General features: G+C 43.1%; 3 protein-coding genes across 5 annotated transcripts; 2 read left to right on the plus strand and 1 right to left on the minus strand.

The window, feature by feature from the left end:
- The first annotated feature begins 243 nt into the window (after positions 1-243).
- On the plus strand, positions 244-9,291 carry wdr26a (WD repeat domain 26a). Of its 3 annotated transcripts, none has more exons than XM_079757316.1 (14): positions 244-882; positions 1,306-1,405; positions 1,608-1,664; positions 1,888-2,024; positions 2,376-2,473; positions 3,356-3,512; positions 4,138-4,276; positions 4,365-4,505; positions 4,755-4,874; positions 5,082-5,227; positions 5,411-5,489; positions 5,721-5,850; positions 6,346-6,547; positions 6,895-9,291. In XM_079757316.1, exons 1-14 carry the CDS (start codon positions 596-598, stop codon positions 6,902-6,904), a joined length of 1,803 nt encoding a protein of 600 aa, XP_079613442.1. In that variant the 5' UTR covers positions 244-595; the 3' UTR covers positions 6,905-9,291. The 3 variants fall into 3 exon arrangements, with proteins under 3 accessions (XP_079613442.1, XP_079613441.1, XP_079613440.1); XM_079757315.1 differs by having other exon boundaries at positions 6,346-6,540; XM_079757314.1 differs by lacking the exon at positions 6,895-9,291 and having other exon boundaries at positions 6,346-6,879.
- Positions 9,292-9,459: 168 nt separating this feature from the next.
- On the minus strand, positions 9,460-12,229 carry cnih4 (cornichon family member 4). The gene is made up of 5 exons (XM_079736009.1): positions 12,152-12,229; positions 11,542-11,610; positions 11,264-11,376; positions 10,766-10,906; positions 9,460-10,676 (listed from the first exon to the last, which is right to left on the minus strand). Exons 1-5 carry the CDS (start codon positions 12,218-12,220, stop codon positions 10,649-10,651), a joined length of 420 nt encoding a protein of 139 aa, XP_079592135.1. The 5' UTR covers positions 12,221-12,229; the 3' UTR covers positions 9,460-10,648.
- A 1,854-nt stretch (positions 12,230-14,083) lies between these two features.
- Positions 14,084-16,886, plus strand: stx12l (syntaxin 12, like; the record flags this gene model as incomplete). The annotated part of the gene is made up of 9 exons (XM_079735866.1): positions 14,084-14,183; positions 14,405-14,474; positions 14,813-14,912; positions 15,533-15,670; positions 15,846-15,889; positions 16,029-16,140; positions 16,241-16,313; positions 16,554-16,636; positions 16,794-16,886. The coding sequence occupies 9 exons, from the start codon at positions 14,084-14,086 to the stop codon at positions 16,884-16,886; spliced, it is 813 nt and encodes a 270-aa protein (XP_079591992.1).
- Positions 16,887-20,788: the final 3,902 nt, after the last annotated feature.

Genomic DNA, 20,788 nt, shown 5'->3' on the forward strand with positions numbered 1-20,788 from the left:
AATATCCTACTGTAGAACTATCATACTATATAAAGATATAGATATATCTGTGTCGATTTAATATATATTTTCTATATATATATATATAGTTACCTTATGCCATAGGATAGATGCCACCCATGCTTGATGCAGAAACAAAACAAAGGGCGCCTCCTACAGTTTGCGTCTCTACCCGGAAAAATAGACCCAGTGGAATTTCCGGTGACGTCGCTGCGCAGTGAGCCCATAACAGGTCTGCAGCTGTCTGAGAGCAACAATAACAAGACGAGCTAAGCGGTCCGAAGGGGTTTTATACCTCGACATACGATTAAGGCACTATCTACAGCTGAAATCGAACCAAATACAGGCAAATATGTGGTTGTCGAAATAACTCTGGCCTAGGCTTCTTTATTCCCCGACTCGGTGGGACGTCGCTGGGCACCGCGGAAGAAACGCCGAGATTCGGTCCTACGAGGAGTAGCGGATCTCTGGGCTGCAACTGGGTCAGTGGGCCTCTCGGTTGTTAAGTTGGGGATCTCCGTTTCCCCATTTCCCCGCCGTACCTTCCGTTCTTTTGGATCCGCATATTGTCACCCGTATAATATACACCAGTACCATGCAGGCCAACGGGGCAGGACAGGACCCAGGTTCAGAGCTGTCCTGCCGGACCAGTGCGCAGAACGGCGAGGGGTCGTCCGCTGGGGGAGCTCACGCCAATGGACTCGTCTCAGTCACAAACAATGGAAACTCTGTCAGTGACAACAACGGCCTGTCGGACCAAGCCGAGGAGTCCAACAACACCAACGACGTCAATTCCACCGTGAAGAAGAAGAAGCGTCTCTCGCAGTCCGAGGAAGACGTCATCAGGCTAATAGGGCAGCATCTCCACGACCTGGGGCTGAAGTGAGTCTCCAGCTTAGTCAGCCGTTATGTCATTCTCCCTCACCAAGGCTGTGTTGCCTGCCTCCCTCAATTAGATATGCTTCTCACCTCCCAGGATAATGAATGTCAATTTATGAATGTAAATTCAAAGATCGAATTATCCAATTACACTTTTCTTTGTTCATGACATTAATGTCTACCTGGAGACCGTTTCTAAATGTTCCAGCGTTTACTCTCAAACGATCTGCCTATTTGTGTTTTGAACAATAGTTATTCAAGTCCACACATTGTCATCGCATACAGCAGCATACAGCAGATTGCCAGTGACACAATGTCCCATCTGATCTGATGAAACGATCCTGCACAGCTTGCTCTGAGTCACTCGCTTTTCCACATGTCACGTATATGTAAAGTTCCAATTTACTACCATTCTTCTCCCTGCAGTCAAACGGTGGACATGCTCATGCAGGAGTCGGGCTGTCGCCTGGAGCATCCCTCCGCCACCAAGTTCAGGAATCACGTCATGGAAGGAGAGTGGGACAAGGTTGAAGCTGCTTTTAATGTTTTTAATTTATTTTGTTAGAAAGTAGTTATGCTCATGAATTGTATTTTAAAATGGGATGTTTCCTGTTCTTGGAAACATTGTGAGTCATAAATGCTCCTATTGTATTGTCAGGACATGAGGAGGGTGTAACCTTCCTTAAATCCTTTTCCTAATGATGCTGTTGGTGCTGTCTTCTGTTTAGGCTGAGAGTGACCTGAATGAACTGAAGGCATTGATGCATTCTCCCAGTGCAATCGTGGTAAGTTCATTACTAGGATCCTTCTGTAGAGCTCTTTGGTTAGAAATGCATTGCATATAAAGTTTGACCACAAATATATTTACTCAACGACAAATTGTGGAATGTGTTTAACCATCTGACAAAACATATATATATATATATATATATATATATACGCATACAATCCATAGGTCGTCTTTGTAATTCGATCCCATTATGTTCTCCTTGCTTCCTGTGTCCGCAGCGTATGAAGTTTCTGCTGCTGCAGCAGAAGTATCTGGAGTACCTGGAGGACGGCAAGGTTCTGGAGGCCCTGCAGGTTCTCCGGGCGGAGCTCACACCCCTGCAGTACAACACAGAGCGGATCCACGTCCTGAGCGGGTAGGTCGTCGGAGCACTGCACGGTTATTCTCCTGGTCTTTGTTGTTGTCCTTCTTCGTTAACCCGCGTAAACAGCTCACAGGAAGGAAGAGAATGCCAATTACGCTGCGGTAGTCTTGGAAAAACACTACGATTTATGATCGTCTCTCAGTCTTGGGTGGCTGCAAAGTGGAAGAAAATACAATTAGTGACACATCGTTTTATTGATTGTATAATATCATTTTCCATTTTAGACTTTTCGGTAGTTACTGTCTAAATGAAATGAGTCCACTGACCGCCTGTCTGTGGAATTTGCACTAGATTATTTTGTATTAATATCATGTTGATGATGTCATGTGTTCCCTTTGGAAGGTACCTGATGTGCAGCAACGCTGAGGACCTGAAAGTTAAAGCCGAGTGGGAAGGCAAGGGCAGCCCCTCCCGTACGAAGCTGCTGGACAAACTACAGAGTGAGTGACGTGACAGCTAGGGTGGCTTCATCCTGGCCATTCTTATCTGCCATCTTATCTGGGGTTGCCATGTAGTCATATAGGGTAATAGGGGAACTATCTAATGTAGTTCATGATTTATCGTGGCCACATTGGATCATCATTTATATAAAATATATGGAAGAGTAGTAAATTACTATACTTGTAATGTTTATAATTTGCAATAACTAATTATCAAGAACGGGATCTTAAAATTGGTAAAATAACCATGACCTATCACAGAGGGGTGTATCCACTTCACACGTACAAAATAACTTCTCAAGGAAATGTCAAATATACAGCTCAAAGTTAGCTAATGAACTCGGAAGTGTGGTCTGAATCATCCCCTTAATGTGGCATGCAGTTCTTACTTCCTCGAAGTCCGAAACACCTCAGCTTCATTCAGCTGAACCGGCGCAATCATTCAAGTCTGTGGTAATTGGACCACCAACTTGGCTACCTAGCCAAGAGGGAGAATAGACTTCAACCATTGAATCGGCTTGAAGCAACAGAAGGAAATCGATAGACTAAAATTGAGTCGTTGTTGAGCGAACTTCATTTTCTGATGCTTAACAGACTGATGATGTTACAATTATAACCTGATAACCCTTACAAACATAACTATTATATCATTATATGATTACAAGTCAGGGGTTTCTGTTGTCCATCACTGAAAGTGGAGGATTATAACTTTGAGCTTTTGGACTCATTCATGTGACTCATCCTGGAAGATTGCGGGCGAAGCTTAATCCACAAGTCCCACCCTTCATACTCATTTGAATCAGTGTGGAGGGAAACAGCAAAGGGGGGCTTCTCCCTTAGCGTCTGTCCTCAAGCTTGGCCTTCTTGTCCTCCCCCGTCCAGCCTACCTGCCTCCCTCGGTGATGCTGCCCCCCCGTAGGCTGCAGAACCTGCTGCGTCAGGCAGTGGAGCTGCAGAGAGAACGCTGTCTCTACCACAACACTAAGATGGACAGCGGCATGGACTCTGTCTCCCTGCTCCTCGACCACGCCTGCAGCAGGTCCAAAATCCCATTAATCTCCAGCACCCCACTGCTCCATTCACTCATATCCTACCCACACACTCTTCTCCATTCACCCGTATCCTTCCACACCCTACTTCTCCATTCAATCATGTGCTACACAATCTACCCAATGCATAGGGACGAGACCATGACCAGAGATAAATGTACGACAGGGGGTGGTCTCTAATGGTTAAATATAAGTTACTTTCTTCTATAATGTTATTGTTTTTTTAATCAAATTTAGTCTGCTGAAATTACCATATTCTTCCTTGGCGGTTTCAACGTATTGTGCTAGCGTTGTCAAGGAAACATCTGGTTGATAGTTGTATGTAATTGTGTGTTTTTTCTATTGTTGGATTTGAAGCGCATTGATACAGAACCAAAGGAACATCATTGACCAATCAGAATCAAGTATTGTATAAGTAAGGAATAAAACCTGAAGGGGTGTCCTGTACTGGAAAAAATGTACAGTAGAACATTTAGTGACATATTTCTGTGACATGAGTACTTTTACATTTTCTTATTCAATCCATTTCTTTTCCCGTTGGCCTTCACTCAACCACAGCTGCTTCTGTCTATTTTGCCGCAACCAACAAGGTCATTCTCAACCCTCCCTCTGCAGGAAACAGTTCCCCTGCTACACCCAGCAGGTCCTCACTGAGCACTGCAACGAGGTGTGGTTCTGCAAGTTCTCCACCGACGGCACCAAGCTGGCTACGGGATCCAAAGACACGACAGTGATTGTATGGCAGGTTGACCCCGTAAGTTGTTCACTTAAACCAAGCGATGGGCCGGCGGACCGTCTTGATACAGAGGGGCGCTCAACGGATCGTTGTTGTTTGCCAACAGGAGAGCCACCAGCTGAAACTGTTGAAGACCCTGGAGGGACACGCTTACGGCGTGTCCTACTTGGCGTGGAGCCCCGACGATGTCTACTTGATTGCTTGCGGCCCGGATGACTGCTCTGAGCTTTGGCTGTGGAATGTACAGGTAATTCATGGTGCACACACATCGGCTATGGTCCCAAACCGGGTTAGAACTTCTGCAGGTCAGATCTGAGAGATGTAAAGAGACAGGGCAGAAGGGAGTCTGTTGCCTGGCTCTTTGCTCCTTCCCCCCCCTTACGTTGCAAGTGCATCTTAAGGCTGGTATTCCATCTCCAAGAATCCCTTTCAACATTAAAAACCCAATAACACCGGACATGTTCCCTCGTCGTTGCCTGTGGTCTTCGTCGTCTAGACAGGGGAGTTGCGGACCAAGATGAGCCAGTCTCACGAGGACAGCCTGACCAGCGTTGCCTGGAATCCAGATGGCAAGCGCTTCGTCACGGGGGGCCAGAGAGGCCAGTTCTACCAGTGTGTGAGTGTCGATCGCACCACAGACGCTATCAACGCACCACATGCTGTCCATGCCCAGAGGCCCTAATGTGTGGGTTACACCCACAGCACATACATGTCTGCCTACCTCCCAAAGGAATTGGGCCAAGTTCGTTTAGATCGAAAATGTCGAAATGAATCGTCGAAAATGTTGTGTTTCACTAATGAACCCATGTCTGGGTGGGAGCAGGACCTGGATGGGAACCTGCTGGACTCGTGGGAGGGCGTGCGTGTCCAGTGCCTGTGGTGCCTCGGCGACGGCAGGACCGTGCTCGCGTCCGACACGCACCAGCGCATCCGCGCCTACAACTTTGAGGACCTGACGGACAGAAACATGTGAGTCTCTCTGGACTACTGCTGATCCTCCAGCAGGGCAGGAGCAGAACAGCGCTGGGTTTTGAAACCTTTTGCCACCCCCTCTCTGCTCGCTCCCTGTGTGTCATTACATGTCAGCTCCCGTTCGGCCGGTCTGGGTGGTTTTTAATGGACAAATTGTATGTGTGTTTGATCACTTTACAGAGTGCAAGAGGACCATCCAGTTATGTCTTTCACTGTCTCCAAGAACGGGAGGCTAGCACTGCTGAATGTTGCTACTCAGGTGAGGGAGCAGCGTGCCGTTTTGTCTGTGTCTGAGCCTGAGGGTGTAAAGATGTGTTTTTAGGCCTGGGTGCGTGCATGCATAAAGAGAATTTGTGTGGGTTTACTTTCCACATCATGTCTCAAAGCTCTTGGTAATTTAAGGCTTGTACTAGTCATTGCAAGACAGAGGCTTGCAATGACTAGTACAGTGTTTTGAGACTTTCAGTATTATGTGGCTCTGTGTTTTCAGGGAGTCCACTTATGGGACCTGCAGGACCGCGTGCTTGTCCGAAAGTATCAAGGAGTGACCCAAGGATTCTACACCATCCACTCCTGCTTCGGAGGACACAATGAAGACTTTATTGCCAGTGGAAGTGAAGGCAAGGAATAATGAAATTACAGATTAAACAGGAGCTAAACTGACTGTAAAGAACTATGTAATTATACTCACTCTTCTTGTAGTCCATAAAGCAATTCAAGCACATTCACAGAGGGCATTACCTTAATAGGATTTATTTATATAAATTAATTTAAAAAATCGATATCCAAACTGTCAGACACTTTCACATTTTTAAGCTTAATATGTTATCAGCTCATCTTAATCACGTTATTTATACATTTCTGACACTACTATGCACAAAAATGGGATATCTCTACCAGCAAATTCGTCCCGTGCCGATGCATCCCATTAATGTTGTGGGTGTCAAACACGTGAGGAATATTCATCTGCCCGTCGGTTAATGCAGAATTGAGTTTGGACTCGGGCGGATGTGTAGGATGTGGTGCGAAGACACAAGACCTCAAAAACAAAATGGAAAGTTGCATTTGAAGCATGCAAAGTTATCAAAACCTGCCCCTTTCCCAATTCCTCCCAGACCACAAAGTTTACATATGGCACCGGCGCAGCGAGCTGCCCGTCGCAGAGCTCTCGGGCCACACGCGCACTGTCAACTGTGTGAGCTGGAACCCCGTCGTGCCGGGCCTGCTGGCCAGCGCCTCCGACGACGGGACCGTCCGGATCTGGGGGCCCGCCCCTTTCCAGGACGTCCAGGACACAGATGGGCCGAATGGTGCGAGGTGGAGTCACTTGTTGTTAGTGAATGATCCGTGTTTTGTGTGTGTGTGTGTTTCTGCTATAGTACTCTTTTGCAAATGGCACAAGCAGCAAGCAAATCGAGAAGCTGCGTAACGAGTTCTTGACTCGCCTGGATATTTTGAAACGAGGCAAACAGGTTTTGCTTGTTTCAATCTGAAGCAGTCCACAATACTCCAACAACCAAAGAAATTAAGTGATTATCCTGTCATATTTTTGTATCATGATTTATACATTTTTCTCAATCCGTTGCACAGTACTGCTTTCAAGGTCAGGAATGGTTGATTGTTGTCGAGCAAGGGCTTTAACCTCTCTCATTTTGCCCTTCCAGAAAGCAGTAGCATGGACAGCTGATGGTTGGCACCCATCTTGAGGACCTGCTTTTTCCCCTGACGTCACGGGTAGAGAGAGAGAGCGCCGAGACTCCGTTAAAGACTCTGTTGAAGCTAAGAGAACTTTTTTTTTTTTTTTTTTTTACAGCTGCCTCCCGGAGGCAGGGCCACTGGTGCTGTTAGCTGGGCCGTGACATCACACGGAGATGTCAAAAAATACAAGAAGAATAACAAAAAGAAAGAGTCAAGCCCATTCAAGTCGGAAGCCTGGGTCAGCAGGAATCTAAAAAAACGCGTCAGACGCCACCTCCTGTCTGGCGTTTGGACTCTTTCCCTCTCTAAATGGACCGCCCATCTACCATCGATCCACCTTTCAGAATTATTTATTATCGATGATATTATTTATTCTCCTGATTAATCCCTTGAGTGGTTCACGTTGGCTGCTGAGTAGCAGTGCGTGGCGCAGGTGTTTTTCCGTCACAACCTCATTTGTTGTTCTGAGAGTCATCGCTGGCAGCGACTCAATGGCACGACCATCCTGGCTTTTCCCCCCACCTCTATCCACTGGGAGAGAGAGATTTTAATTGGATGTAATACTCCCTGAAGAAAATCGTTGAAAACCTTATTTTAATGTTTTTGTGCATTTTAACCCTAGTCATTTGTTGAATTATGTGTGATTTAGCATTCTTTTTTTGAAGGGGGCTGGGGTTGGGGGAGTTAACGTGAGTATAAGGTATAACAAATCTGCAGAAGAGCTCCAATCTGGGTTAACGGGTCATTCCACTTTCTTTTGCCTCAAATTTGTTACAACCAATCATGTTGCTGGATGCTGGGATCTGCAGCCATGGACTACATGAAATGGATCACTACTGGAAACAACCTTACCAGCGGAAACACAACAAACGTGATATGGCTGAACATTAATCTCGGATCTAGAAGAGGATTGATAACTTAAACGAAAGAATCGTTGTTGTCGTATTCCTCCTTGGACAACAGTGAACACAAACTCTGCAGCAAACTAATCTTATCTGCCAACTGGTTATAGGACAAGCTAAAATGTCCTGTCCAGACACCAACCTCCTTAGACAAAGTGTCCGGAAAGTTTAAAGATCAAACCTGTGTAGTATACTGGCTACTGGAGGAATACATTTGTTAATTGCCCCCTGATGAGTTTCCCTTTGGAAGAATAGCTCCGTTAAACACATGAAACACCGCCCCTCACCCTTTCTGGGTTCGGGCCCAGGTGCTGTACAGTTTCCCCCCAGAAGTTCGGCTATAGCATAGTCGAAGTTCTGGATCCAAGATTAGGTGAGAGGTTCCGCCGTGTTTTACAGCAGTGTTGTATGTCTGCGATATACCTGTTGAAGCATGTACAGTGGGTTTAGCTTCCTAGTAAGAGTTATATAGGAGCTGTCGCTGTCGTCGTGGAACATAAAAAGAGCTATAGTTGGAAAAGGATGATCTGTTTTTACTCGGCTGTTAACCTTACCCTCTGCACTGTGGGGTCGGCTATTTATGATAATGCTGTTTTGTCATCCTGGTCTGTTTGTGAGCCATAGTACTTCCCTCGTCATCATCACCCCTGACACTTTCTCCTTGCCTTCGGTGAGTGTGTGTGTATGTGTGCCCTTCCTCCAACCACATCTTTTTATTTTGCTTGTGTCTTTCTCGTTCTCCTCATTTACAGGTTTTTATTTGTATTTTTAATCACAATATGTGTGTGTTAAACTAATATAATGTATTGAAATCTTTATCACATTTAGATGGCCACATTCATTTCATCAGTCATCGTCTCCACTCAGGTGGAGTTAAATAGCATCAGTTGATCACATTGCACATTTGGTACACGTGTGTCATTCCTATATATGAATTTGTACAAAGTGGGTCCGTTAGGAGATTGAGACCCACAGCCCTACCAGTTATGGTGTTCTTTGTAGTATGTGCTGTATATTTCTATGTTATGGCATGTATTATGAGGCTGCTGTTGCAGGCAGATCTTCACTGCATTAGAAAATGTGCCTGCTCAGAGGGCATACGAGCCACCAGCAATCTGTCACTGAACATTACACACATTAGTGGTACACACAAAAGGTAGACGTACCTGCATACAATATCAAACACTAAAAGAATCACAGATATGGTGTACTAGGTTGTGCTTATGCAAGGTTTCTTTTTATGTTTACTTTAGAATACTTTGGGGGCTTCATGTGTTTTTTCTTTCCTTTGTGGTAAGCGTTACTGGCAAAAGCTTAAAAAATGACGTTTGTGGTCCGGTTTGCAAGAATTCATTTTACATTTAAATGTATTAATTAAATGATTGTACTGTTACGTATTGTGTAGGAGAAGTGTTATGTATGCATATTTTCAATAAAGCATTCAGGGTTTTAAAGTGTGTTAAAAACACATAATTAAGTGTCCACTCGTTGTGTTGATCGACGGTGCCATCCGACTATCCATTTAGGGTTTTGAATGCACATGCCATTTTGAGTGGTTATGAATTTCACAATCACTCCACTCTAATTTGCAGGCTGCATCTGTTTGAACATATAAATCAAACAAAACGATTCAATCTCACATTCAAATTTATTAAACTCCAAATGGTGAACCGTTCTGAGCCAATTACAAATGGGAATGAACTTGAACAATTGAAGAACACTGCAGATCAGTTCAAGCAGTAAATTATAGTCTCTCAACAAAACACCCGCAGGTCTGTGAATACTGATGCTTAGCGTGTAGATTATATTTCACACTCCCAAGGTCCCTAATGAGTCCATGAGAAAACACTGGAGTGCATTTAAGTTTTTTCTTGATTGGATTTGTGTATTATAATATATTCCCCTGAGAAACCTTTTGAATGTCAGATGAATCTGCCAATGATTGGGATTTGAAGACGTTCACATTCACCCACACCATTTGATTATAATCAGGTCATTTGGAAAGCCTTTACGTCAACCCACTATATAGCCTTACTATATTCATAAAGTAGAAACCGCTCCATACACTGAACCACTTCTTCCCTGTATATAAAAAAAGAATTTAAATAGCAAACCATATGGGTAAAAAAGTAATTAATTTTGCAGATTTGCCCCCATTACTTTCAGATTGACTTGCTGCAGTAAGTAATGACACATTTCCCCTACTATTATTAGACCATGGCAAAAACATTAAAGAATGTTAAAGATCACAAAAAAGGATTTTCATTGAAAACATGCTAGACAGATAACGGGATAGGTTCGAGACATGGGTTTCATGGTGAAAGGAATAAACTGATGTGATTGTCACCCACTGCCAAGGTAAACAGTGCAAGCAATGCTTTGGATAACCACAGTCACATTTACCAGTGCATTAAATATGCAGCTCACCAGCTTGCCTGCAAAAAGAAACATCCAACCAAAATAATACAGGCAGCAAAATGCCTGTCAACACATTAACACACAGGCATGATTCAGATTCACGGGCCATCGTATTTTTCTTTAGGGGGGAAGGCTGGGAAATCCTAAGAGATCCAGTGGTGGAGTGTGATGCTGCTCTGACCTTAACTAAGGGCTTGTATGCATAGAGCTTGTCAGAACAGAATCAGGGGCCTGCAAACTTAATAACCAATACCAACCCCTTACAAACTGAACTGCAGAGTAGTTGTGGTTCAGTGAAACCGTTTTGTGCAATGTTCTATGCATACAGGACCAGACTAATCTTCAAAACCCATGATAACGAGGCGTTTGGCAGCGTTTGTCAGGAGGCTTCCCACAGAGGTCAATCGTTGATTAGTGCCAGGATCATGCTGAGAAGGAAAGAGTGACCAAGATGAGAACAAATGCCATTGTAAATCTGACATGCATTAAGCTAAATGATATTGAGTGCTATTCTCACCTGTACAAATAGATGAAGAAGCAGAGCAAGTGGAAGCCGAGTTTAATCATTGCCTCCTTCATGTGGGACTTCAGTTGCCCCCTGTTGTGGATCTCGGTCGGGTCAAAGACCCCCATATTACCCAATGGCACCTTTACATACCTGCAATTTAAACATGGATATAGGGCATCGTCAAATGCCTGCAGGGCAAGACTACACATGGTCCAAAAATGTATTGGGCTGAATCATAGTGCCACACATTGGATGGAACCTTGTTTGGTGTAGTTTACCACATCAGATTTTAGATAACTAAAGACAGAGGTGGACAACCTCAAATGGCGTAACTCCGCCCCTTGCCGTCCTGGTTTCCGGCCCAGGCTCTGTGCTGCCACCCCCTAGAGGTTCTGCTATAACATAGTAGGACTGCTGGATCCCAAATTTGGCTGAATCCTAACCATAACTAAATGCCTTTAAAAAACAAAACATAACAGAACATTCATGTGAGTGTAAGTGGATTACCTGTAGAGATCCCATGCAGCTACAGGCAGGTTGAGGATAAGGATGAACCAGTGCATAGACACCATCATCATCACAGTCGTTAGAGTTTGGCCAATCAACTCGGGTATTACCCACTGTGTAAAAAATATATTTTTTTAATCTCAAATTTGATCTTGAAGTATGTTGAAATGGGTTCAAGATATTGACAAACAAAGCTTAAATAGGGCAAAGTCACAAACTACTATGTCAGTATCAAATGCAACTGACTGCAAGAAACACTTTAGGAAGTGGGGACTTACTTTGTTCAGTTTGGAGCAGCAAGCTCGGGCATTAATGTAGTCACATTCTAAATCAGACAGGGTTATAATCTGGACACCGAGTTAAGGTACAACATAGTGATATTCATATTATAGTTGCACAAGTCAGGTGATATTTCTAAAATCATGAGAAGAATTAATGCTGAAGGTGAAGGACAGAAGCCCAGTGTGTTCACATCGGGCACCGTGCTCTGAATCACGTCCTACACAGTAACCATCAGATATGTTAATATAACTGCCTACGGTCTGCATGACCTGAAAACAAGAAGAAATGCTTCATGTCTCCCTAGATGCACCTCTCTGTTCATGTAATTAAGTCAATGATGGCTTGTATCAGCTTGTGGAATATTGGAGCTCTGAGGAATTGGTTAATGTATTTTAGTTAAGAATGGCAAGTTTAGTTAAGAATGGAAAACATCGGAAGGAGACTCCTCACCTTGTTGACACTTGTAGCTCAGCGGCTAACCGGAAGCTACACGACTGCTTTTCTAGTCCGCTAGAGAATAATAATCGATCTAATGCATGGATTTTCTGGCTGTTTTATATTAACGGGTTGATACGCTGCACATACACACACACAGGAAAAGGATACAAAGTACACCGACAGAAAAATCAATGCACAACAGTCGACCAGCGACACGATAAACACCGCCGCCTCCATTTTCCGCCTTTTTTCTGTGATTTGTCATCACTTCCGGCGGGGTGTATGGGCATGGCAAAAAAAATAGTGGTTACGCCTCCTAGCGTTCTCCATTGACCTGAACACATTGTAACCAAATATAATTAAATAAATTGTCACTTTCTATAAGCAACACCAAACCACCTTTAGAAAGACAACAATGAAGAGATGGTGAATGATGGTACTTTTCACATATATAAATCAAGCACCCTTCTCACTGGTTGATGAATACACATAATTATTATGTTAGCCTGTCTATTTCATGGATGTGTATTAAGAGGGTCCAGTGCCATTTAGAGCCATTTTCTCTCTCAATTGCTCTTAGCGGGTGTTGTAGTTGAATTTGCTTGGTCATGTACAGTAGCTTGGATTTAAGGAGTGAGAAAGTGATGTAGTAGGCATCATACACGTCCATCTCACATCTGCAACATGTCCCCTAGCTCTTCCTTTCTCAGGCCACTGCTGCATTAAAGGCCAAATTATGCGCATTATGCACAAGTATACACATATTCAACATTTATTGGGATAAAGAAATATATGTTTATTAAAGGTGGATGATTATGATGAGGATGATGATGATGATGTGTCGCCATGGGAGCGCCAATCACGTGCTCACGTCGGATTAACCGTTTTAAACGTGTGACGTCGCACATGGGCTGGGTCAATGCGAACAAATCTAAATCCGACATAAATATTGGGAGCGACACGCCACAGACAGCACTATTGTAAAGTAAGAGCATCTTTTTTATGCGTTACATGCCATATAAATGTGTTATCTTGAATAGCCTCAGGATGCGGCGTGATCCGTCCCAGGAAACACGAGTAGAAATAGGTTGCGACTCATAGGCTGAAACCAGGGCGCAATAAACCCTAAGTACTGCAGAAATGTGTCAACGGTATATAATTCATTGGATAATGCCTTCGATTCTTTTTTTATACTCGTTTCATTGTTAGGTTTTTACTTAAATAGGTCTATGTGTGAAACTGATCCGCCTTATAGCATCATGCATTTCAAATTAAGCCTATTTCTATTTTGCAATGTACGCCACAATTGCCGTAAGAGAAGAGATGCCTTTCGTTAATTAATAATTTGACATTTAAGCGATTTGTTTTGCAACTAGTTGGGTTGAGGGCGCATCTCGTCAGCGTCCCGTTCTGTTGTGTCTGTCAGGAGGATAACACGTGATAACAGTTTACTTATCACATTGGTCACTGTTGCTGCTCATCGCTCTTGTTTTGTTTATACATCATGTCGTCGTGATGTATGACAGCGTCATGTCCGAGCTTACCTCGACCCATGTCTCATATTACCTTGTCCAATCACACTCATCAACACTGTGATGTGTTTGTGTGAATCAACCTCATTGGTGTCTAAAAATAAGTTGACTGCCATCACAGTCATAGCCTATAATGCTCCAAGGTTTATTGTGGCCCACTTGAGTGATACACTGTTATGAAACATTGATTTAAACATGGGATATAATTGTAATGAAACACTAAAATCAAATATTCTGTACAGTTTTCTTCCCAGCTTAAAATAGTCAACATGCAGGTTGGGCTTCCTTCCCCAAGGCAACAGTGGAGTTGCTCTATATACTCTGTGAAACTGCTCCTAGATCACCAAGAAAATCAATGCAAAAGCATTTCAACAACTCTTTATATTGGTTCAATTATTTTGGAATATAGACCTTGAATAGGCCTACTTATTTTATTCAAATTCCAAATTTTCTCAACCATCCCTGGGCAATTTTTTTTTTTCTCTGTGACAAATGTAACAAACGGATCATTAAAATCTCTCACATATTGTCCCCTCCAGACGGACCCAGCACAACATCAACCTCAAGCATGTCATACGGCAGAGTGGACAGCTACCGGTCCCAGACCCGGGACCTCAGCAACCTCACCCAGACATGCAGCAGCAACATCCAGAAAATCACACAGAACAGTAAGCCACACACACACACACACACACACACACACACACACACACACACACACACACACACACACACACACACACACACTCACACGCACGCACGCACACACACACACACACACACACACACACACACACACACACCCACACACACACAATATGCACGGCACCTTCCAAAGCAGGACTTAATGTTTCACTTCTTCCACGTCTAATGCTTGTTTTGTACGCAGCTGGCCAGATTATGAGCCTATTATACCAGATGGGTTCTGGCAAGGAAACCCCAGAGCTACAGGACAGACTGTAAGTATTAACTCATTGTAATCAGCCAGACGTTTAGGCAATGTACACAAAAAATATATTATTGATGAAAGGTACTTATCATTTTAAATGCTTTGTTTTTGTTTGTCTTTGTGTTTTACCTTTTGATATGAGTGACTTATTGGGATACAGTTATTGGGATACAGTTGTGAAAAAAAGATGTAAAAAGCCTTGGACACTATTTTCTTACACTACACAATATACTTTTCGTACACCATACACTTCTGACTTACGCTATCCGTTGGTTATGTAAAAGTTCAGAAGTGACAGTATGGTATTAATTCTTCTTTATCGTTATTGTATTCATAACTCCTATGCAGACAGCAGCTACAGCACTATACAAACCAGCTGGCTAAAGAAACCAACAAGCATCTGAAAGAGCTGGGATCCTTCCCGCCACCTCTCTCTCCATCCGAACAGGTCAGGATGTTTTCCTGTGTTCCAAGCTAGACAACTGCAGGCAAAAGAATGTTTCTGAATCTCACAGCAAAATAAACTGGAGTCCTTATACGAAGCGTGCAGATAAAATTATGTTTGCTATGGGCTCTGTAGTCCATGTCATCATCTATTGGCAGATGTTTGATACAGTCTTATACACTTCTTAGTAGTGAACACAGTTATGTCAGGAACATACCTCACGAGGGTGTCCCGTTTTTCCAATAACAAGACCATTATCAGAGTAGTTTATTCCGCTTGTTGCCTAGTTCCCAACAATCATTAGATATAAGTTACTTTCATCTATTACGTCATTGATTTTTTATTAACTTAATAAGCTGAAATCTAAAGATTATTCAGCGGCACTTTTATGTTGTTTTTTGCCTTTTCAAAGAAACGCTTGGTTGATATTTTTTACCATTGTTTTCAATGTTGTATTTGAAACGTATTGATTCAGAACTGTTAAAAAAGCAAAGGTGTTCCTTTATTGAATGGAATGCTAACCCTTGGAATGTAAATGACAAATCAGGGTCAAGTATTTCACAATGCTGTGCTATAACCATGCATTACTTATCTATTGTAATATTATTCGTTCCACTTTACAGAGACAGCAAAAGATCCAGAAGGAGCGTCTGATGAATGACTTCTCTGCTGCGCTCAACAACTTCCAGACGATCCAGAGACGTGCGGCGGAGAAGCAGAGAGAGACAGTAGCTAGGGCCAGGGCGGGCTCGCGGCTTATGGTGAATACCACGTTTCCACAAAAAAAAATATGAATGCAGTTGGTCAATACGTCCAAGTTTAATTATAGTCTAGCTTCCTTCACAGTTTTTATACAATTTGTGCCCATGCCCAGAGCATGGGCATTCTTCAAAAGAGAATTTATGCAAACTCCCCCTTTCTGCAAATATCTCACAGGGAGATGGTTGCAATGTTGAAGAACAGCTGGTTACGTTTGAAAAGTATGTATTCTTCAGTCTACCGGAATATGTCATAGTCAATTTGCCTTAATAATTTGCTTTGAGTGATGTAAAAATATAAAAGCTGTGTGATTGTACCTCGTTTTGTAAACATTGTACATGGACTCATGATGTTCATTAGAGATGATGAAGACTCGGCCCAGCAGGACCAGGTTCAGACAGAACAGGTCCCCATCACAGAGGAGGACCTGGAGATCATCAAGGACAGAGAGACCAACATCAGGCAGCTGGAGGTAGGGCTCCACATCCCTGCTTGTAGTACCAATACCTCACGAGGGAGGGTTTGGATCAGTGAACCTTCATATCTGGTTTTCCTTGCTCAAACCCCCCCAGGCGGACATTATGGATGTGAACCAAATCTTTAAGGACCTGGCTCTGATGATCCATGACCAGGGAGAAATCATAGGTGAGATTTGTGACACACACACAGGGAGATCATTCATATCAATATTACCCTTTTTAGGGAAGCACATTATGAACGTATTCCTGTAATGTTAGTCCCTACCCCTAGTACCTAGTTTTTAAACCATATTGCATGCCTCAAAGAACGTCCAAGTGAGCTACAGATCTGACACTGTGTTCATTTATAGCTTTAACTGTGACCTCCTCTGAATTTGGTGTCCATGTCGCTTTCATCCAAACACAGACAGCATTGAGGCAAATGTTGAGAGTGCAGAGGTCCATGTTGACAGAGGAGCTACTCAGCTCCAAAGAGCTGCCGGTTACCAGGTAACATGCTTTATGTATACAGGTATTTGATGATGAGGAGGATTATGATGATGTTTGCTTTCTTTGTACCGTCAAATTGCCTGAAATGTTCTTTGTTTTGTTCTGTTCTTTGATAAAGAATTGAACAACATGAATTATGCCTTTGCTCCCTTTTCAGAGGAAGTCTCGCAAGAGGAAGTGCATTCTTGCCATGGTGTTGTCCCTGGTTCTCATCATATTGAGCATCATCATCTCACAAGCGCTCAGATGAGACCACTAGAGTGGAGAAAAGGAGTCGAGTGCTCTACTGATGACTTAAAATGGCTTCCAGTGAGTGTGCGCATTGCTGTAGTTGTGTGTGTCTGATGATGTGTGCGTCTGTCTGTGTGACTTTCATTTGTACTTCTGGGTACGATGGTTCAGAATGTGAAGTTAGTTGTGTGTGTGTGTTTGAGTATATGTCTCTTTTTAATCAAGCACGTAAAATGAGGAATTGTTTTCAACAAACCCCCAAAATGGTGACTGCACTATACCATAGCCTGTGAATCCTTGACCAGTCGGGTGAAGCCCTGTGTATGCCAAGATCCATGTCGCTACTCTGAGACATGGCACATTGCGTTAACATGTAAGCAAGGGAGCAGCATAGCCGTCAGAGCCTAGATGTATATGAAACAACAAACAAATCTTGAAACCGGATTGTGACCCCAAGTCTTCTCAATTGAAAATATGTAAACGCAATACATTCACGTAAAAATAAGTTGTTTTAAATTTATTTAAATGTACCCCAAAAAGCGGTTGGTGTATCTCAGGAAACATATCTACCGTGATTCGGCCCGGTGCATCCATTTTATTCTTGTGTCTGGCTGTCGAAAACAGATCGAAGACACTATGCCAGTTCCCTGCCCGAGCAATCAGTGATTAGTTGACGGCAACCTCCAGAGAGACAGGTTGGGATGATGCTAACCTCTGGGATGACTGCAGATCTTTGCGTTTGGGTAGGACTGGGACAGGCCAAAGGGGTGTGTACAGGTCTATGCGTAGCGGCGTGGATCTTTGCTGATCTTCACATCCGTGCTTATGCAGAAGTGTAATTTGGCATTTAAGTCAAAACAGGTGATGTTCAGGAAGGGTGGTTCTCGTAGTCCTCTTGGATTAAACATATCTCTTTGGTATAGGATCCATGGTTGACCAGTTATGCATTTCAAGGGTACATATTTTCTTTATCTCTGTCCGTGTCTGCATGAGTGCATAAGTGTGTACTCAAATTGACTGCTATTATACTACTTTTGTGTTTAGCAGATTGCTTTTATCCAAGGCATCTCAAGCCCAAAGCACACAGCCGTGTCAGGATAGACATGAAATGATCTTTGAATCTTTCGTCCAAAACAGACTCCTATATTCATAGCAAGCGAAAGAACACAGTCTTGCTTCGTCCATGCTCTGTGTGCTTTGCACGGTTTCTTTTTTGGGTCGCACCACAAATATGAACCAACATGTGAACTCCTTGTTCTTTGGGCTGTACAGTGAATGAATGAATGAGCAGGTAGGGGTTAGGCACCTTATCAAGGATTCCGTCTGGTAGCTGGAAGACCTTGGGGATTGAGAACCAGACTAGAACCTTGCAGCTAGGGTTAACACGCCCTAACCACTGATGCACAGCCCCCCAATTTATTTGGATATATTGGCAGGCTGTGTCACTCAAACATCTCACTGCTGGATACTCTGAATTATAATATGTAAAGCAAATCAAATAATTTATTATAACATTTAAGACTATCTTATTGAATGCAATGTTGCACAAGTTTGTCAAACTATACAAATGTTCACTTGATTTCTGTACTAAAGTGAGAATATCTTGCATATGAAAATGTTTTTCATTACCACTGGTTCCACATAACAAAATGTCATTCCATAGTTAACAGTTTGTCAATGTCTTGTGTCTTATAAAATAAATGTAAGCCTAAACAGTGCTTTTGATGTCATATCTTACTTTGTTCACTAGAGGGCGATCACTAGAGGGCCAGTTAATGTGCAGGATAGCCAATGAACAGAAGAGCCAAGTTGCAGAACTCATTACAACTTAGATGGACCATATAGATTCGATTTGTAAACCTTTTCTTGAGTGGACATCGATAATATCACCCAGACACACAGCCATTGATAGTAGCCTCAAATGTATGTACTATTTAACAGAGCCACAACTCCACAAATTATCATCATTCGTTTTCTGAAAATAGGCAGTATGGTGCACCAGGCGCGTCGTTAGACCTGGGCATTCGAGGCTATAGCCCCGGTATTCTTTCTTCTCTATGCATAGCGCATCTCGTCGATATTGCTGTTTCGTGCTGCTAGCCTTTTAGTGAGATCAGAGAGTGTTGAGAAGGACAGTAATAAAATATCTTTGGTAAGATGGATATAAGAAGAGAGACCCGCAGTTAATTCAACCCGGTCCACTTGACATTATGTAGGTGCATGACAGTGGTACCGTAAAACTTCAATAGCCCGGGCTTATATTTGTTTCAATCACTGAACTTTCGAACAAAACTCTTGCTCAGCAAAGATGGGAAATACTATCAAATGTATTAAGGTAATCGAATAACGCCTGCACGCATGCTAACACGCACGCACACACACACACACACACACACACACACACACACACACACACACACACACATTTAAGGAGTTTTTCACCCGCTCCGTATCCATCTTGTTCCACGCTTAAAGCACCCAGGCTACTAGTATGCGGCGAGCTGGGGCTCTCATGTTCCCCCCTGCGGTGTATTCCTTGTCTGCAACCCCTGCCAGCCAGTTGCGATACGATTCATTCAGACTGGCTTTGAACGGCTGATTCCATGGATGTACTTTGCGTGTGCCGTGTTTTCCCGCCGATGTGGCGAAGCGTATGGTTATGCTTTTGAGAGCTTAAATAAATGGACTATATAAGTTGACTATGAACAATTATTGAAGTTTAACATTTTGTTCAGCAAATTTGACAACTGACAGATGCAATATTGTAGCCAGTGAAAACCACAAAATCCTGACGTGTACATTTATGGGCAGATTTAGAATCATTTGTGGCAAAATGTTGCAAATTGTATTCTCTATGCATAGCGTATCACGTCGATATTGCTGTTTAGTGCTGCTTGCACAGATGCAAGAGACCCGCAGTGAATTCAACCCGGTTGAATTCATTGGGTAGGCGCATGACAGTGTTTATTTGGCTACAGGCTTTTCTAATGTCTCATTTTGGCTGCTGGTGTATGTGGTGCACTTTCCTATCCTTAACGTAAACGTTAACCTACTCAGTAGGCCTGCCCCGACGTGAGTTAGACATGACGATTGGTCTTTCCTTTCCTTATCAAACTACGTTACAATTGCATATTTCATCAGCCCAATTTTCCAATTTTCCCGGGGGAGAAACCCCCGAACCCCCCTTTTAAAAGGACTCTAACTTCTGGGCTTTAGCACCGAATGTTTTCAATTGCTATCGACGCTCATGTGGTGCACCAATAGTACATGAAACTGTTCAGACCATTGAGCAGGATACATGGGGACACGGACGAAACTTTTAAAAAGTGTTATTATTTCAAAAGTGAGTCGGCTTCAAGTAATTATATATTTTCAATAGCATCCATTAGAAATCATTTTTATTGGGCCTTGGGTGTTAGTGTCATTGAGCACTTCTACTCCATCGTTCCTTGTTAAGTCCTGCACAATATGAGTGCATTTAATTCATCCCCATACCGCTATAGTTTAAACATTCAACTCTTCTTCTCAAAAAATATTTTGGCCATATTGCCTTGTGATACAGTATCAATAACTTTGACGCTTGACCCTTGGCGCTCATCACAATAAACAACAAGTAGGCCTACACGTTACCTAACAACGAGTCTGAAGGGCCACTCTTTGAAATCAAAGGGGAACCACTCGAAGAGCTTTAAGAGAACACGATATGCCCGGCAGAAGAAGTCGTCATGGTTACACGTTGTTTGGATGTCTTGAAAGTAGTGAGTGGTGAGTTCTCGATGGCTCCTCTCTCTCCCTGGCCGTGACTCAGTTCTCAGACTAACATGATCCGCTCTTGATCCCCTGCTAGCGACACGGTCGGGCCGTCTCTATGATTACACGAGAGCGGAACACGCAATGAAGATCAAATTAGGAGTTCTTCTT

The sequence above is a fragment of the Pollachius pollachius genome (genome assembly GCF_949987615.1).
Source record: "Pollachius pollachius genome assembly, chromosome: 1".
Taxonomy (NCBI): domain Eukaryota; kingdom Metazoa; phylum Chordata; class Actinopteri; order Gadiformes; family Gadidae; genus Pollachius; species Pollachius pollachius.

What these genes read in the sequence shown, in the direction of transcription:
- cnih4 (XM_079736009.1), bottom strand. Translation starts at nt 12,220, where the DNA reads ATGGAGGCGGCGGTGTTTATCGTGTCGCTGGTCGACTGTTGTGCATTG. An exon ending in TTTTTCTGTCGGTGTACTTT is followed by an intron (nt 11,611 to 12,151) that starts GTATCCTTTTCC and finishes CTCGGTGTCCAG; the next exon opens with ATTATAACCCTGTCTGATTT. An exon ending in GCTGCATGGGATCTCTACAG is followed by an intron (nt 10,907 to 11,263) that starts GTAATCCACTTA and finishes TTTAAATTGCAG; the next exon opens with GTATGTAAAGGTGCCATTGG.
- wdr26a (XM_079757314.1), top strand. Translation starts at nt 596, where the DNA reads ATGCAGGCCAACGGGGCAGGACAGGACCCAGGTTCAGAGCTGTCCTGC. An exon ending in GCTGCTGGACAAACTACAGA is followed by an intron (nt 2,474 to 3,355) that starts GTGAGTGACGTG and finishes TCCCCCGTCCAG; the next exon opens with CCTACCTGCCTCCCTCGGTG. An exon ending in GAGGCCAGTTCTACCAGTGT is followed by an intron (nt 4,875 to 5,081) that starts GTGAGTGTCGAT and finishes GGGTGGGAGCAG; the next exon opens with GACCTGGATGGGAACCTGCT.